Source organism: Rattus norvegicus, chromosome 7 (genome assembly GCF_021556685.1).
Source record: "Rattus norvegicus strain SHRSP/BbbUtx chromosome 7, alternate assembly SHRSP_T2T, whole genome shotgun sequence".
NCBI classification, from domain to species: Eukaryota; Metazoa; Chordata; class Mammalia; order Rodentia; family Muridae; genus Rattus; species Rattus norvegicus.
In genome coordinates this window covers 124,712,868-124,726,084 of record NC_141540.1, presented here as the reverse complement: position 1 = coordinate 124,726,084, position 13,217 = coordinate 124,712,868, and the positions used below count along the sequence as shown (strand labels likewise).

Sequence of the window (13,217 nt, the reverse complement as noted above, 5' to 3'; positions counted from 1 at the left end):
AGAGGCTTGTGGTCCAGCTGTCCTGTGATGCTGGGCAATGGAGAATTGCTGCTTCTGGTCAGCTAGGGATAGGCCACCTGCTCTGGGGCGGGGCCAGGCTGGGAAGGCCGGTATGTGGAGCTTTGATGTTTCCATGCAGGAGTGGGCATCCTTCATTGGAGACAGCAGAATCACACCTTTGCTTACTCTATTCAGGCCAGTATGTGCCAGGCAGGTCCCGGATGATTCATTCCTATCGACTTGCATCAAGCAAGGGGCAGCCTGTTATTGCTGCTAGACTTCCAATCATAGGGCTGTAGCAGAATAACAGCTTAAGTCTCCGCTGTGGTAGAGGTGAGACTTACTGTGGCTTCAGCACCTCCTTCCTGGAGAGACAGTTGTGGAGACCACACTCCATGCATTGGCGTGCCGAGGAAAGACCAGTCGGAAGTGTTCTACATCACTTCTCTCCTGCCCTGGTCACTCTCACTACCCCAGAACTGGCTGCATATGAAAGTTACCACCGGAGCTCCTGGGTGTCCCATGGCAAGCCGTCTAGAGTGGAGCCAGCAGCAGGAAGGGATAGTTTGCCTGTAGGCGCAGTTATAACCCCAGGGATATCTAAGTCTATGATACATTCAAAATGGGGGACTGCTGTCTCCAGTGTAGGGGAGCTTGTGTTCTCTAATACGGACACTGTTATTGTCCATCCTACAGAAACACCATGGAGTGATTTCCTAAAAGAGACAAAATAGTCTCCTTTTCTTCCCACATGTTATGGAGGGGTTGTGGGGCTCAGGGGAACCAGCCAGGGCCTTGCCCACACTAGGCAAGCTCTGCCGGGAGCTACATGCTCAGCCACGAAGAGCCCGAGTAACCACCATGATTATTTCTGGTGAGCCCGCTGTGCGGCGACTGGTCCCCATGGCGTTGGCACTGTGCTGACTGGATGCATTGTAATAGCCTTCCACATCTAACACCATCCCGATCTTGGTGATGTTTAAGAAACATTCTGAGCTCTCCCTTTGAAGACTAACCACAGAGTTCTGAAGAAGTTTCTGGACTATGATCCTTATGTTGAAGCTGAATTCCCTATCAGAGAACAGGTGTGTGGTGGTGTGGAGTTGTTTCCCCACGCAGGCAACCAGGATTCAAATGGATAAGGCAGGCAGTACTAGCAGAGCACAGATTCAAAGGGCAGATGGATGCGGAGCTGGTGCCAGTCAGGTAGCCTCACCTCAGAAGACCTGAAGAACAAAGGCTGTCAGCTGAGAGATGTAGGGCTGGCAGGGGAGATGGGCTCTTTGCTGTAGAGAGGCAACAGTGCAGATTCTTCAGGAAAGGAAAGGGTCCGCATGGAAGAAAGCCTGGTATGCGACCATCTCTTGAACTCGGATGCCTCCGAGGCCAGTTCAGTCTGGGCAGGGCAGGTAGAGCCAGTGCTCAGGGTGGAGGAAGGAGAAGAAGAGGTGAAGCTCAGGTTCTCAGTAACATCCATCCAGTCTCGAGAGAAAAAGGGAGTGGGAAACATGTTACAAAATGAAGACTGGGGGCCAAATAAAAATACTTTAAATTTCATTTATGAAGATGGGCAGCCAATTTAAGTTGCTGGCTCAGCACTATAGAAGAGGCCAAAGAAAGATGATCGTCTTGAAACCGAATAAATAGAACATGATTGGCTGTGCAAATGGTCCCAGCGTTTCTGTGCCTTTAATAAAAGGTTTGGAGTTCACATACCAGGCTGGAGACAGAGTGGACGGACTGCATTGGAATCTTGTGAGCAAGAATCTGGGGGCTTTAACTGTGCACACAGAAGTCTTAGATCTGTACACTGTGATTGCTAGGCCACTTAAAAAAAAATCACAGACGCAAATGTTCGACTTCCAGACAGGGAAAAAGGAAATGATTTTTAAAAAATATTTCACCTAGAAATAAGAAAGGAGAAGGAAATCTAGAACAAGTGGTAAAAATACAGACCACGAAGCAGATTGCCAGCCCCAAACTCCCGTGCACATCATGCGTTATGCAACAGGGTGTCAACTCGAGGTAAAGCGGGGAGGCTGCAGACTGGATAAAGCCTTGCAATGGCCTTCAAAAAGGAAGATAGCTGCAGTAGAAGGAGAAAGCTGTGAGGAGAAAAGATGGAATTCCTCTCCCTAAAGAGAGTTAGAGTAACTGCTGGTTACAGGAAACGTGTATCATAAGACTTAATTATTGTAACATTTTGCATAAAGGACAAAGGTTGACCAGTTCCAGTTGGAGAAAAATGTAGGTATAGACACACAGAAAGGGGAAAAGAGAAAAGATTCTAAAAGTTGTGCTATTCTACACTCCTTGTCGATTTTTACTCTCTTAAGTACATCCTAGGAACAGTATTTTTCATTGGCTGAGTATATCACTAAAGCAGTATTAAGAAGCTTGCGTTAACACGGTTAACACAAAGTTGGTTTGCTGACCCATCCTACCTTTAGCGTGGGCACCAAACTGAACAGCTCTCCACAGTGGCTTCCTCCTACACAGAAAAAGTGGCGTGAGATGCTCCAAGGACCTCACTGCCCCTCAGTTAAAGTCCAGATTCCCGTTTATGGCCCACAACACCCCACTGCCTCTAAACCTGCCCTGTGGGTCTCTGACTCACTCATCCAGCTCCAGCTGCTTAATGCTGACTCCTGAGGGCTGAGCTCCTGCCCCGGGAGCTGCCTGGTGTCCCCTGTGTGTGGCCAGGAAGCTGTGTTGTCCTTCAGCTCAAGGATCTGTATTCACATGACATCTGAGCAGAGGCCTCCTATTACCTTCACCCCAAAGATTACCCATCTTCTGGCCTCCTGCTTTCCACCATTCTCCATTATCCTCACCCCGGCACACGGCCACTCCATGCTCTTGTTTTATCCATCCGTGGCTCTCACTAGGTGGGGTGGGGTCCCGCTCACCACCCCAGCCTTGACTGACTGTGTGGGAGGTGATGGAGTACCAGCATGAAGGAGAGGGGCCCAGGCTCTGCCTCTTCTGTCTCTGCTCAGCACTCGTCTCTACCAGTCAGTCTGAAAGAAAGCTCTGAGGCTGGGTAGCAAACCCGAGGAGAGCTGGGAGGAAGAGCAGATGGAGACATGTATGACACAGGCACACGGTGACCCGGAAGTCCTTTACCAAGAGGCTCCTGGGGTCAGATAGGACCCGGAGTCTACTATAGTCAGATCGAGTGCAATAGAAAACAGGCTGAGAGCTGGTGAGCCCAGGCCTGGAACAGTGCTGTGGGCTTAGCTGAAGTGAGGCCTGGTGTCCATCAAGTCCCCACACCCCTTGAGGACAGTAGATCCTGCACTTCCATTTACTGATGAGGAAACAGAGGGCCAGGGATGCTCGTGCTTCTAGAGAAGTCACTCAGAAAGCCTGTGACAAAGCATCATACAAGTCCAGTGTCAACATCTGTTCCGGGGAGAAATGTTAACAAAAATTATTTTTATTTTATTTTCAAGGGTAAATGAAAATGAGGTAGATAACGGACAAACACTCAAAGAAATCCAGCTCACTGAAAAGGTAAGAGGAACTTAAAAAAATGCTTTACTCCATACTGGTTACCCGCCCAGGCTGCTGACCCTAGTGAGGGCTCCTAGTCACGTGGGCCTGCCACGCCGCGGCTCTTGACAGTGATCTTGTTTCTTGCGTTAACTCGGGACGTGTGTCAGCAGGCTGCCTGTCCTGTTTCTGTGTCAGACATGAGTTTCTTGTCAGGATGAGGACACAACTTTTCCTGAGCAGTAAGCAGCAGCGTGGAGAAAATAACCAGCCAGCACCAAGCACAGGGTCTTCCAGTGAGGAAGCCTCCGTGTGGGCCGTGTGAGCCATACGGAGGAGGTAGAGCCACTCCGCCACTTGGTTAGGTCTCAGCATGGCGGGGTGGGGGTGGGGGTACCCATACCAGGCTTGGAGCTGAGACGCCTTTTTAAAATGCATCAGAGCCTGTCAGTTCCATGAGCAGTTTGAGAATCGTGGCTTAATTTACTCAATTCAATATGTTGGTTTGAAATTGGACACATTTTCTTTCTTTTCTGAACTCTTCTGAGACGTCCATAATTTCAAACTCAAAAATAACTAGAGGGCCACAAAATGTTTGCTTCCAGCTCCCTGGCTTGTCCTATCCACAGCAGAAGAATCCTGTAGCTGATCCTTTCAGAGCACTGTGTGTCCCCAAACCCGAGTCATATGAGTTGTTCTGAGTTGGAGCCCTGGCCTGGATCCCTGTGTAGCCAGCCCGTGGCTTATTCTATAGAAGCACTTGGTACGAGGAGTAACTGTTTTGGTTTTCATCTCTGTCTACATTGTATTTATCACAAAATGCTCCTTGGAAAGCCAGCAGCTTTTGGGTAGATAGGAGGTGTTACCAAGAGTCCACAGTTTGTGGACATAGGTTGTAAATTATCAACAGCAAAGTTCCCCACCCTGAACCCTGTGGTCACATCTGAAAGTGGGGATCCTCACTCTCCAGCTTTTGGCCTAAGGCCTTTTTCAGTCTGACTTCCTCCCCATGGAAGCCACCTGTGAATGAGTGAGTCAACGCTGTTAGGGTTTGGACGGGGCTATGAGGGTGAAAGGCCAGACTCGTACTCCATTCCAGTAGTTATCACCAGTAGATGTCACCATTCCAGGTCTCTCTACAACCCAACTGTGCCAAGCAAAACTAACCTTAGACACCATCATGGACCGGTTCTTCTCTTCGGGCACTGCCATCTTCCAGCCAGGTGGCCTCAGGCAAGGCCTTGTTACTAGGTTTAATCTTGTGTCACTGAGGCAACAGTGTTCACCTTGAAGGGAGTGCCACCCAAGAGGAAGCCAGGCAGCTTGGAGGTGAGCTGCCAGCTATAGCTTCTTTGTGAGGAGAGACAGATCCCAGAAAACCACACAAAACATCTCTTTCACTATGCAGGGCCACCACACTGAGCAGACCCAGCCGCCGACCCATAAGTCCCTTTTCAGCTCCCCCTGTGCCTTCCTTCCAGGCCTCAGAGAGAGGTGGTTAGGAAGGAAAGCACCCTCATTTAACTACAGGCACCCATGGCTGTAGTTGAATCAGAGCCAAGAATACACGAACATACTTCTGAATTTGGAGGTCAGATAAGCACCACCAGTAGCCTAAGCCAGCCCTGTGTGCCCTCTCATGTGGTGGCAGGCTCCCTCCTGTGCACCAGGTGGCCACCCAGGAAACCACAGCAAAAGAGAATGGCAAGCTTGTTGAGGAGGAGGAGAGGGGATGGGTTGGGAGGGCCCCTGGTGGTTGGTTTTTGTTTAGACACTTAGCAGTGTGTGACTTTTGCTCACTCTAGTCACAGTAGGAGAGAGAGACTGAGCATTCACTGGGATCTTCTAGGAGCTTCATTCTGTTGAACCTGTCTCCAGAGATTCTTACAAAGCAGCACCGCTCTCATCCCTGGGGGAAACTGAGGAAGGGGTGAGCATCCCGGTCATGGGAACACAGCTTTGGGTAGAGAAGGAGCCCTAGCTCCAGCCTCCTTATCACTACACTGAGCTACCCTGCTTTCCGGGTCTCTCAGGAAAAGTGCTATGGCTGATTTTGCATTCGGCAGACATAGACCTGGTCAAGTCCACAGCCAGCCAGGGTCACTCTTCATCTGAGAGCAGCCTCTGTTGCCTCCACCACAGTGGTAACCAAAGCTGCCCTGCCCATGAGACCGCCTGTCTGTCTGTGGAGCATCACTTCCCCCCCACCCCCCGTGTTTTCTCTGGCACGTGGCCCTTTTCCACTCCTTCCCAGCTGAGTTATCTATGCCCTTGCCCTTATCTGTCTTGCAGGTCCCAGCCCCATCCTGGGGTGCTAGATAAGTCCAAGGCCTCAGACTTAGCTAGTCGATAATTTTGAAGTCAGGACTCCAGTAGGACAAAGAAGGATCAAAGGGAAATGCCAGTGCATGGTCAGACCAGTGATAATGTCAGTCTTTGCCCTGTTTTGTCATTTGTGGACCCCAGCATGAGGTTCGGTAGGGCTGGAAGATGAGGCTAAGATACGAAGAAAATCTCAGCCTACCCCCAGGTGGGAAGCACTAATTGCTGAGTATAGAGGAGAGCTGAGAAGCCTCAAGGGGTTCTGCCTTGCTCAGGCACACAGTAAGAACAGGCAGAAATCCAGACCTTTCTCAACCTGCCACACACAAAACCAGTTCTTAACTGAAGACTGGAATTCAAGCATATGTCATACAGTTAAGGAGGCATAAAAGGAAAAACAGCCAAAGGCCCAGGCTGTTCACACTGTGTGGCTTTCCAAGTTAAAGAAACTCTCAAAAGTAGAAAGGATTCCAGGGCTTGGGTATTTGTGATGCTGGAACATCTGGTCGACCCAGTCAGCTGTGACTAGCATGTCTGTTGGACACTGAGTGATCCCATACAGCTTTGATAGGATTACCCTGGTGCCTCAGAATTATAGGATGCAGCCTGCATCATTTCAGACGTAATTGGTGAATCATTCAAGAGAGCTGCCTATTTGTTTTCTGCTACCCCAGTGGAGAAGACACAAGAGTCAGGGGTAGGTCATCCTTCCTAGACAGGTGAGCCTTCCTTTAAAAAGGCATTTACAAAGCTAGAGTTAGGCCAGGAGAGATGGCTCATCTGGAGAAGTGAGATTGCCTTGCAAACATGAGGACCTGAGTTCAGTCCCTAGCATCCATGTAAAACAGCCAATTGTTGTAACACATGCATGTAATCCCAGGGCTGGGCAGGCGAAGGTTTGTCTCTGCAGCTTACTGGCCAATCTGCCTAACCTATTTGTGTGCTCCAGGACATAGTGAGAGATTCTGTCTCAAAAATATGGTTGGGTCTTGAGGATTGACTTTTGGCCTCCACATGTACGTTCACGTGCATGCTAGCCCCAGTGCATAAACACACACACACATACACACACACACACACACACACACACACACACCCCTTGCCAAGCTGAAGGCAAGGTCATTTGCTCAAGCCACAGGCTTCTAGCCCTTGCTTCCCCTGGCCCATCCTCCCACTCCTGCTTCTTTGGCCCCTCTGGAGCTCTCAGTATGAATCACCGGCTACAGCAGGGATTTGAACACATCTCCGCTTTCATCTGAAGAAAATATTAGCATATCGCAGAGCTGTTGGGACAGATTGTATCTGAGGCACTTCTTCCTCCCCGCAGAAAAGCCCATCAATCATAACCGAGTATAGTGATTAATAATGTCACAGCTTCCTCCACGTGCCTCCGTGCAGCTAAATGAAGAGCTGCCATGCTTAACTCACACCACAAAACAACCACTTGCAACTCTATCGGAAACTCACACCAAAAGTACTTCAAGCCCAGAAGCTATTTTTGGTTGATCTATTATTAATTTACTGAAGCTTCATGAGGAAATCGTATCAAGGACTCAATTGGAATTTATAGTTATTTCAGGCGAAGTTTATCTTTTTGACTTTTAAGCTACATATCCTACATATGGCCAACCAATAGCACAAACAGAAGTTTGTGGGGATAGTCAAACGTTTGTACAGAGTTGGGAACCAGGCTGCCGGAGTGGGGCATCCTGGGCCAGTGTTGAGTGGCCCAGAGCAAACAGGTCTTTCCCGGGACTGTGGCTCACCTGGGAAGCTAGGAAATGGTGCCATTAGATTGTGCTTCTGTGAGAGAATAAAGATAAAAGAGCTGGTCATGTGCTGGGCTCATAGAGATGGTTAGAAAATTAGGGAACATTCGCATGTGGCAGGTACACCAGTGAGAAGTGGAGAGACAACATATGTGGTTTGAAGCCATGGAGGGGGGAGGGGCAGAGAGTGGGTCCAGCGCTGATGGTTACCCCTCCTGGGGTGCCAGCCTCACAGGTGTCCAGAGGAGAAGCATCATTCTAGCCTGTCTTGCCTGCCCTGCCCCTCCACTTACTCTTTATCACTGTGTGCTGCTGCATGAGAGCCAGAGTTACTGTGGGAGCCATGGACCTGCTCTCATCCAGCTGCAGGTGAGGATGCCCATGGCTTCTACTGCCCAGGGAGAGCACATGGTAGTCCTAAGTCATTCTGAACACACCTAGCTGGGAAAGCCTTGTCTTTTCTCTTTAGCCCCGGGACAATTTTCTTCCTGGAGACTTCCAAACCCCACACTGGGCTGTTCTGCCTTCCTCCTGCTTGATCATTGACTCTGAGACTGAGAAGCATGGTGTCTTAGTCACTGTTCTAGTGCTGTGAGGAGACATCCTGACCAAGACAACTCTAATAAAAGAAAGAAAGCATCTAATTGGGGGCTTGCTTACAGAGTTAGAAGGGAGCACAGCACTGGAGCAGTGTCTGACAGCTACACCCTGATCCATGCGCTGAAAGAGGCAGCAAGAACCTGGGCCTGACATGGGTTTTTGAAACTTAAAAGCCCCGCCCCATTCCTTTAACAAGGCCACACCTCCTAGTCCTTCTAATTAGAGTTCCACTCCCTGATGACTAAGAGCTGAAACACGTGATGTAGCCAGCATTTACTACTTTCTTCTTTCTTCCTTTTCCATCCTTTCTCCTTCACCCTTTCAAGTCCCTAACACTGGATAAAGTCTGGGATCAGAAAGGGGTGGTGCTATCGTTAGACTACTTCCTGTCAATTAGGGCCGTCAGATTCCTTGGTGCAAGTTTGATCTTTGCTGTCAGGATATCTAATTTATTCTTGTTTCTTGTTTGTACACAACTACTTAACAAACCTCAGCCAACAACAGGCAACAACAACCAACCAACAACCCACCTCAAAGACCTAGCATTTTATATACCCTCTGAAGAGTCCTCAAAATTCCAAATGTCACACAGTTGCAGAAACTATCTACAGCTGGCAGAACCAAGGCACTGCCAGAGCAGGAGGCTAATCATAGTCAGCCACTGTGGACAGTCTGGAGCAGCCCCATACCCCACACCTGGGACCGAAATGATACCACATATTCTGTCTGTCTGTCTGTCTGTCTGTCTGTCTGTCTGTCTGTCTGTCTGTCTGTCTCTGTATGTATGTTTTAAAGAACCCAAAATTCTCACTACAATATGAACCTATGGGGGGGGCATTCTTACTCAAATCATCACATATAGTCAGAAGAGCTCTGTGCAACCCACTTCTTTCCTCTTAAAAGTTTTATTTTTATTTAGTGCGTATAAGTGTTATGCCTTCATATGTATCTGCATGCCACATGCATGCCAAGGAGGTCAGAGGATCCTTTGTAACTGGAGTTTCTAATAGTTATGAGCTGCCATGGGGCTGCTGGGAATCACCCTGGTCCTCTGGAAGAGCAGCCAGTACTCTTAACCATTGAGCCATCTCTCCATCTCCTCGTGAGCGTTTCTCAGAGATGCTGAGTACGTGTCTTCAACACTTGGTCTTCTGATGAGTGTTTGTTTGTGAATGGACGTATGTCTGTGTCAGATGCCTGTGCACCCGGCATCTGACACACGCCCAGCAAATACTGACTAGATGCTCCGATTATGGAGGGCAGCTGGAGTTGCTGGGCGTGGTTAGGGACGTGGTGAGAAAGGCAGATGGGAGTCAGTTCAAACACGGGTAGCCTTTTGGGACCAGGTGGCGTAGGAGACTGCTTTGGGGCATAGTGGAGACATAGTTGGACAGAGAAAAGATAAAATTGTGGCTGTTCTGAGGCAGCCTGAGATCTCAGGCAGATGGGACAGGTCTGTTTCAAAGTCAAGACTAGGGGAAAAGTAGTTGAAGGTCAGATGGAAGCCCTAATGTGGGGTTGTGCTGAAGGTCTGGTGAGGGGATGGCCCTGCAGGGAAAGGCATGCATGTGGCTGTGTGTAGTGTTATGGGGAACCTCACGGGGGATCAAATGGAATTGGGATGCCTACGTGGAGGCCTTTGAAACCATCAGCCACATTTTCTCATGACTCTTTGTATTGGCTCAGTGTGTTCTGGTGTATGGGGACCAGGCAGAGACAGGTGATGTGACACTGTGACTCGATCCTTGTCCCCCAGATATATGAAGTCAATGAAAGAACAGCTCAGATAGAGATGGTGGTCTGTTTTTCTGTTTTTGAGATTATCATATAGCTACATCCCTTCCACGTCCTCCCCCTAAACCTTCTCATATACTTCTGGCTCTCTTTCAAATTCATGGCCTCTTTTTTCACTAATCATTGTCACACACACACACACACACACACACACACACACACACACACACACACACACAGATCTCCAAACAGCTTGCTCAGTCTGTATAATGTTACCTGTTCTCAGGGCTGACCATTTGCCGTGGATAACCAGTTGGTGAGCTTCTCCCAGAGGAAGACTAGTCTCCTGCTCTCAGCCTTCCTTCCTTGGTTGCCCCTGCTTCCTTGTCTGGGGCTGAGGCCTTGTGAGCTTTCCCTGTCTACATGGGCATGCTTAGTGGAGTCGTCGTCTTTGTTCAGCTCGTGTCTAGGCACCCATGTTGGTGTAGCTTTATAGGTGTAGCTTCTGACATTCCAAGCAGACAGTCTCACAGCAAACTCTCCAGTTCTCTGGCTCTTACAGTCCTTCTGCCCCTCTTCCATGATGCCCCTGGGCCGTGGGCGCAGGAGCTGCTCTGTGGGTAAGTCAGTTAGAACTGTGCTCCACAGCTCTGCATTCTGATTGGTTGTGGTTTTCTGGTTTTCTTTTTCTTTCTTTCTTTTTTTAAAAATATTTATTTATTTATTTATTTATTTATTTATTTATTTATTTATTTATTTGTTGTATATATATACACTGTAGCTGACTTCAGACACACCAGAAGAGGGCATCAGATTTCATTACAGATGGTTGTGAGCCACCATGTGGTTGCTGGGATTTGAACTCAGGACCTCTGGAAGAACAGAGCTCTTAACCACTGAGCCACCTCTCCAGCCCTGGTTGTGGTTTTCTGTAGTGTCCTTTGCAAAGACAATTGTCCTTGATGAGAGGTGTTCTGTTTTTTTTTTTTTGCTGGTCACCCCATCAGCTTGAAGAAGATTTCATTTTAAATAAAGCAGTGTCTGGTGTTATGCGGAAGCCAAAGTTGATGGACAAGGATAGTAGGCTTTGTGGGTTTGTCAGGGGGGAAAGACCATGACCACTGGGTGCCTTAGAGCACAGTGGGTGTTGGGGGAGCATGACTCCAGGGACTTGTGCTTACCACCGGCTCCTCCGTGTGAGCAAACAGGAAGAAGGTAGGAAGGTAGAGTGGTTTGGAGACTTGAAATGTTATCCATGGCGAAGGGAGACGATGAAGGCATTCCCAGCTCAGTATGCCCTGAGTAAACTTGCACAAGCTGAGCTCTGCACCTCTGTGCTCCCATCTTGTCCACCCAGCTCCCTGTGCTAGACTCAGGGCTCCATTCCGCCTTTCCTGCCCTTCACTCTCTACATCCACTTGGTACCCAGTCCATGGCTCAGTCCCGAGTCTTCCATATCTTCTTGCTTTACCAGACTTGTCTGAACCTCACGAATTCATGGAGATATTGGCAAAGTGCAGCCCAGGAGCTGCTACAGGGACCCGGGCATCTCTGCAGAGATCCAACATCACTGCAGAGTTACAACATCACTGCAGCGACCAACATCACTGCAAAGACCCAACATCACTGCAGAGACCAATATCACTGCAGAGACCCAGGCATCACTGCAGAGACCCAGGCATCACTATAGAGGCCCAACATCACTGCAGAGACCAATATCACTGCAGAGACCCAACATCGCTGCAGAGACCCAACATCACTGCAGAGACCAACATCACTGCAGAGACCCAGGCATCACTGCAGAGACCAACATCACTGCAGAGACCCAGGCATCACTGCAGAGACCCAACATCACTGCAGAGACCCAACATTACTGCAGAGACCCAGGCATCACTATAGAGGCCCAACATCGCTGCAGAGACCAATATCACTGCAGAGACCCAACATCACTGCAGAGACCAACATCACTGCAGAGACCCAGGCATCACTATAGAGGCCCAACATCGCTGCAGAGACCAATATCACTGCAGAGACCCAACATCACTGCAGAGACCAACATCACTGCAGAGACCCAGGCATCACTGTAGAGACCAACATCATTGCAGAGTCCCAGGCATCACTGTAGAGACCAACATCACTGCAGAGACCCAACATCACTGCAGAGTTACAACATCACTGCAGAGACCAACATCACTGCAGAGACCCAGGCATCACTGTAGAGGCCCAACATCACTGCAGAGACCAACATCACTGCAGAGTTACAACATCACTGCAGAGACCCAGGCATCACTGTAGAGGCCAAACATCACTGCAGAGACCAATATCACTGCAGAGACCCAACATCGCTGCAGAGACCCAACATCACTGCAGAGACCAACATCACTGCAGAGACCAACATCACTGCAGAGACCCAGGCATCACTGCAGAGACCCAGGCATCACTATAGAGGCCCAACATCGCTGCAGAGACCAATATCACTGCAGAGACCCAACATCGCTGCAGAGACCCAACATCACTGCAGAGACCAATATCACTGCAGAGACCCAGGCATCACTGTAGAGACCAACATCACTACAGAGACCCAACATCACTGCAGAGACCCAATATCACTGCAGAGACCAACATCACTGCAGAGACGAATATCACTGCAGAGACCAACATCACTGCAGAGACCCAGGCATCACTGTAGAGGCCCAACATCACTGCAGAGACCAATATCACTGCCTAGACCAACATCGCTGCAGAGACCCAACATCACTGCAGAGACCAACATCACTGCAGAGACCCAGGCATCACTGTAGAGGCCCAACATCACTGCAGAGACCAATATCACTGCAGAGACCCAACATCACTGCAGAGACCAACATCACTGCAGAGACCCAACATCACTGCAGAGACCCAGGCATCACTGCAGAGACCCAGGCATCACTGCAGAGACCCAGCATCACTGCAGAGACCCAATATCACTGCAGAGACCAACATCACTGCAGAGACGAATATCACTGCAGAGACCAACATCACTGCAGAGACCCAGGCATCACTGTAGAGGCCCAACATCACTGCAGAGACCAACATCACTGCAGAGTTACAACATCACTGCAGAGACCCAGGCATCACTGTAGAGGCCAAACATCACTGCAGAGACCAATATCACTGCAGAGACCCAACATCGCTGCAGAGACCCAACATCACTGCAGAGACCAACATCACTGCAGAGACCAACATGACTGCAGAGACCCAGGCATCACTGCAGAGACCCAGGCATCACTATAGAGGCCCAACATCGCTGCAGAGACC

General features: G+C 49.3%; 1 protein-coding gene across 7 annotated transcripts in view; it reads left to right on the top strand.

Moving 5' to 3' along the window:
• The window catches only part of Efcab6 (EF-hand calcium binding domain 6), a 187,389-nt gene that overhangs the window by 48,226 nt on the left and 125,946 nt on the right, over positions 1-13,217 (top strand). For all 7 annotated transcript variants that reach the window (XM_087557480.1, XM_087557478.1, XM_087557481.1 and 4 more), the window contains 1 exon segment: positions 3,456-3,516. In XM_087557480.1, the coding sequence (XP_087413606.1) occupies positions 3,456-3,516 (61 nt within the window).